This window comes from Manihot esculenta, chromosome 7, assembly GCF_001659605.2.
Source record: "Manihot esculenta cultivar AM560-2 chromosome 7, M.esculenta_v8, whole genome shotgun sequence".
Classification (NCBI taxonomy): Eukaryota; Viridiplantae; Streptophyta; class Magnoliopsida; order Malpighiales; family Euphorbiaceae; genus Manihot; species Manihot esculenta.
The window spans coordinates 26,981,417-26,987,213 of NC_035167.2; the positions used below are offsets into that span (position 1 = coordinate 26,981,417).

The 5,797-nt window shown below is 36.8% G+C and overlaps 1 protein-coding gene across 1 annotated transcript; it reads left to right on the top strand.

Annotated features, from left to right (window-relative positions):
• The first annotated feature begins 272 nt into the window (after positions 1 to 272).
• Positions 273 to 1,346, top strand: LOC110619629 (transcription repressor OFP13). Its single transcript, XM_021763151.2, has one exon. It carries the CDS (start codon positions 506 to 508, stop codon positions 1,175 to 1,177), a length of 672 nt encoding a protein of 223 aa, XP_021618843.1. The 5' UTR covers positions 273 to 505; the 3' UTR covers positions 1,178 to 1,346.
• Positions 1,347 to 5,797: the final 4,451 nt, after the last annotated feature.

The following is a 5,797-nucleotide window of genomic DNA, read 5'->3' on the forward strand; positions in this document are numbered from 1 at the left end:
CTTCCTTAATCTATCTAATTCAAGTAACAAATGCTTAATAATATAAAATTCATGTAGACAAAGGTATATGTACAAGATATTGGAGACAAAATCAAAGCAACTACAGCGAACATAAAAATAAAAAAGTATTTTTTTTGGAGAAATATTTTTTTTCTGGAGAATTATATTTTTTGAAAGAAAGAGAATTCCATATATATATTTAAAAAAAAAAAAGAGTTGCTGCGAAGGTGCATTTAATAATACATTGAATTCTGCAAACCCAAAATTTAATAGACACATGACAGGGCCTACCATCCCATTTTCTTTCCATCTTCCCCACTGCTCTTTCTCACCTCTTCTTTAAATATCACTTTTATTCTGCAACTCTCCCTGATCTCCATTAATACCATCACCCAACTTTAACAGACATTCACATTTCACTGTCCAAATCCCACCATTTAAGCTTTTGCACAGGCAGCATCCCAACCACTGATCTACATTAGCTCATCTGAAACAAGAAAAACAAATGAAGATCGCTTCACTGTTCAAGTCCAAAGAGACAAAGCTTCCTCATCCATGGCAAACATGGGCTCATCCCTGCAAGCATCCCAAGACTCATTCTCTCAGGTTTGAAGATGACATTTTCAAGACTGTAAATTCTGTGTATTTTGATCCTGCTGATGGGGTTGAAACGCCTGAATCCTGGTTCACAAACTCGTCGGAGACTGGTAGCTTGTCAACTGATCAGTCTGAGCACTTTGACGGACAATCATTAGAGGTGGTCGTACGTGGAGTGAAATCAGAGAGACTCTTCTTTGAGCCTGGTGAAACGAGTTCAATACTAGAAGAAGCAAAGCCTAGTGGGTTTCCTTTCAAGGAAAGTGTAGTTTTAGCAATGGAGTCTGAGGATCCATATGTTGATTTCAGGAGATCAATGGAGGAGATGGTGGAGTCTCATCAACTTAAAGATTGGGAATTTTTAGAAAAGCTACTGGTATGGTATTTGAAGTTCAATGGTAAAAAGAATCATGGATTTATAGTTGGAGCATTTATTGATCTGCTTGTTGGAATTGAAGCTGCTGCTTATTGTGATTCTAATACTAATTTTTCCTCTGCTGTTTCTTCATTTTCTTCATCTGCTTTGTGTTCATTTGAAAATGGGTTTAATGAGATTGAGGAGGAAGAAGATATAGTATAGTCTTAGTTTCCATTGTATAATTTTTGTAAATATTAGTAGGATCAAAGAGGAAATATTAAAAAAAAAAAAAATCATGAGATGCTCTCTCCCTCTCTCTCTCTCTCTCCCACTTACATATAGAAATCATGAATTCTCCCTTCTCTAAGAGTACCCAATATCATTTCCACGCTTTTCTTCTCTTATTTTCCTCCGGCCATGTGCAATTAGTGCATGAAGACCATTGATGATGAAAGAAAATTTAAAGATTTATGCATAATATTAGAGAGCTCTTCACTATTTGCCTTGGATTTATGCTAATATTTATCTTATTGGAGACATAAATTTTACGATTAAACGGAAATGGAGATTAAACGGAAATGGAGAGCGGGGAATTCAAACCTGAGATCTCTCAGATTTACTCGAATGCACTTACCATCAGGCTAAACCTGTGAGTGCGTTAAAATTATATATTTATTTCTTATTTTCTTTAATATTGTGATTAATATATCTAATATTGTGTGTATGTTGCAACAATAGCAATAAATTTGTAGACTTATATTTCCATCTAAACTATTTAATTAAATCCTAAACTCATTCCATCATTGCATAAAGAAAATTGTATTAGAGACCAATGTGCTAAATAGAGCTTAAAATTTTTAAGCAATTAATGTATTCCATTTAAACTGAAATAACTAATCAAATTGAATTAATTTAAAATTTTAATTTAATTTTATATTTTTTTGCTTTAATTTTATTTTAATTATTTTGATTCGTTTTTATTTTAATTAAAAAAAATTGACAAAATCAAATCGAATTGATTAATTATAATACTATATTATTTTATTAATATAGGCATATCATATCTCAATTAAAATTGAAATACTTTTAGTTAAATTTTAAAGTATTAAAAATAAAATATAAAAATAAAAAATAAAAAATCTATTAAAAATTATTGTTCGAATTAAATCAAATTAAATTGATTCGAATAAAATTTAATTTAAATTAATTTTTCCCTTAATTTACTTCAATTTAACTTTTATAAATATTTAAATTTAAGTTTTTATTTATTTAGTTAATTCTGAACTAAATGAATTATTAAAATTTGCAAATCTTAGAAGTAAAGGACTACTTGACTTGAGTTGACAGACTAATGGTTATACAACTACATGAAAACCCACAAAGCAGAGAAGTGGATTCTACATCATGAATATTCTTGAAACAACGGTAGATGCCATATCAGAAGAGTGAATTAAGAAAAATCTGTTGCAAATTTAAAATTCATTATATCAAGTGGATCCTCTTTGAGACACCACTAAAATATTTAATCATTCATATTATTTTAATTAATAAATTAAACTGATTATATCAAATATTTATATGCTTGTACTATTTAGAGTTAATCTAATTAACATAATAACTAAAATGATAATATATAATTTAATTTCTATAATTATAAAAATATAAAAATTAACTTAAATTATTCATATAAAAAAATTATAAATAGCCTTATTTATTATTGATTGTATTCTAAATTTTTATAAAATGATAAAATTAATTATGTTTTATTAATTAGAAGTAAAATGACAAAATTACTTAGAACAATCTTATTATTTTATAAATATTTAAAGCATAGTTAATTTGTAAAAAATAAAGTAGATAAAATTAACAATTAAATGAGATCATATTTGTAACGACTCGAAAATCGGACCGTTACCGGTGCTAGGATTCAGATCGACTTAAGGTTTTCGAAATCTGTAGCAAGCCTAACATACATCCTGTACATCTGATAAAATTTCATACATAATCATACATTTTCATAAAAACTTTAAATTTTTCATATACCAAACTTGACCTGTGCATGCACCATAATTATAAACATAAAACCCCATACTAGAGCTCTCATCATGAAACATCATGAAACATGCATGCAAAACAGGCAAAGGAAGGCTGGACAGGGGACTTTTGGCGACAGGTTCGGCGGCCGAAGGTCCCTCAAGATCCGAAAGTCAGGCACTTTCGGGGGCAGGTTCGGCGGCCAAAACTCCCTCGAGAGCCGAAAGTCCAAACTTTCGGGGGCGAGTTTAGGCGGCCTAAAGCTGCCTCCACAACCAGGTTCAGCGGTCGAACATGGCTTCGGCGGTCGAACCTGGGTTCTCCAGAATGGCAGAACCCGATTCGCCTCTCTCATCTAGCCTCCCAAAACCCTCCAAACTCATACTCAACACTCAAAAGCATGCATAAACACATCATCAAGCATATAAGGGTATAAAACTAGCCTATACCCTAACAAACATCACATTTAGCATCAAACTAACATAAACCCTAACATTTTACAACTAGCCTAAACATGCATTAAACACCCATAAAACCCCTTAAAACTTACTTAAAACCTAAAAGAAGAGGAGGATCTACACTTACCTCTTGAAGATCGAGAGGAGATGCGATCTCAAACTTGGAGATATGGAGGAATGAGCTCCCGGGGTCTCCAAGCTTCAAAACATTGATCTTAGCTCAAAAATCTTCAAACAAAGGTAAAAACTCATAAAAATCATGAGAGACTTAAAAGAAAAGCACAAGATCGACAAGGGGTGGCGGAGACTCACCTTGCTCGGAAATGGAGAGAGAAAACTCGCCCATTTTCGGACAGGGGGCCCTTTATAGGTGGCTAGCCATACCACTTTCAGGGGCCAAAAGTGCCTCCGCATCCGCCCCATATTCTGCGGCCGAACCTGGATTTTTCCCTCAAGCTTTTTTCTTTTGAAAACTCAATTTCTTTCTTCATTAAAATCATAAAAACATATAAAAACATTTTAGAAAAGCTGTTTTACCCTTCTAGAGGTTCCGACATCCGAGATTCCGCCGGAAAGTAGAAATTCCGATGCTGGGGTCTAGCCAAGTATTACATTCTTCCCCTCTTAAGAACATTCGTCCCCGAATGTTCAACAAACAAGCATAGCATGGTATAAACATAAACACATAAAAACACATCAACACTAACCTTAAAAGAGGTAGGGGTATTACTGGAGTATAGACTCCCGTGTCTCCCAGGTACATTCTTCTACATTATGGTGATTCCAAAGGATTTTCACCATCGGGATTCCCTTGTTCCTCAGCTTTCTGATCTGCGTGTCTATGATCCGCACTGGCTGCTCTACAAAGGTGAGATCTCCTAGGATCTCTACATCTGGCTCACTAAAAACCTTGTCCGGATCTGATACGAACTTCCGTAATATGGAAACATGAAAAACCGAATGGATTCTCTCCATTGAAGCAGGTAGGTCTAGCTTGTACGATACATTCTCAATCTTCTGCAAGATTTCAAAGGGTTCGATGTACCGTGGAGCTAGCTTACCTTTCTTCCCAAAATGAATCACCCCTTTCATAGGAGACACCTTGAGCAACACCATATCTCCCTCCTGGAACTCTACATGCTTCCTGCAGACATCTGCATAGCTTTTCTGCCGGCTCACAGCAGTTCTGATCCTTTCTCTGATAATGGACACTACCCTGCTTGTGATCTCTACTAGCTCAGTCCCTGCTAAGGCCCTTTCTCCCACTTCTTCCCAGCAAACAGGTGACCTGCACTTTCTCCCATAAAGAGCTTCATAAGGAGCCATCCCGATGCTAGCATGATAGCTGTTATTGTAGGCAAACTCCACCAAGGGTAGATGTTGCCTCCAAGAACCGCCAAAATCTAGCACACACATTCTGAGCATATCTTCTATAGTCTGGATGGTCCTCTCTGACTGTCCGTCCGTCTGTGGATGAAAAGCAGTGCTAAAGTCTAACCTGGTACCCATAGCGCTCTGCAGACTCCGCCAAAACCTGGAGGTGAACTGGGGTCCCCCATTTGACACTATTGAAACGGGAGCCCCATGCAATCTGACAATTTCATTAACATACACTTGCGCCAATTTATCCACAGAATAGCCACTCCTGACAGAGATGCAGTGAGCAGATTTGGTCAATCTGTCCACAATCACCCATATGGAGTCTAGTCTGTTGGACGTTGCCGGTAACCCCACCACAAAATCCATAGCTACATTCTCCCATTTTCACTCTGGAATCAGCAGTGGGTTAAGCATTCCAGCCGGCTTCTGATGTTCCAGCTTCACCCCCTGGCATACCTCGCAGGCGGACACGAACTGTGTCACTTCTCTTTTCATAGCTGGCCACCAATAAACTCTTTTCAGATCCTGGTACATTTTGGTGGCTCCAGGTTGAACACTGTATCTAGCATTATGAGCTTTCCTCATAATGTCTCCCTTCAGACTCACGTCATCTAGTACACATAACCTGCTCCCATAGCGGAGGATCCCTTTGTTGTCAAATCTAAACTCTTCATTCTTGCCTGTCTGGACTGCTCTTGCTATCTTCACCAACTCTGGGTCCTCATGCTGTTTCTGAGCCACCTGCTCCAGAAATACGGGTGTCACTCTCATCTGAGCTATCAAAGCACCCGTACCAGACAACTCCAACTGCAGCCCTTCATCAATGAGCTTATAGAATTCCCTCACCACCGGTCTCCTCTCTGCTGCAATATGGGATAGACTGCCAAGTGATTTCCGGCTTAGGGCATCTGCCACAACATTTGCCTTACCCGGATGGTACTGAATTTTGCAATCATAGTCACTAAGCAGT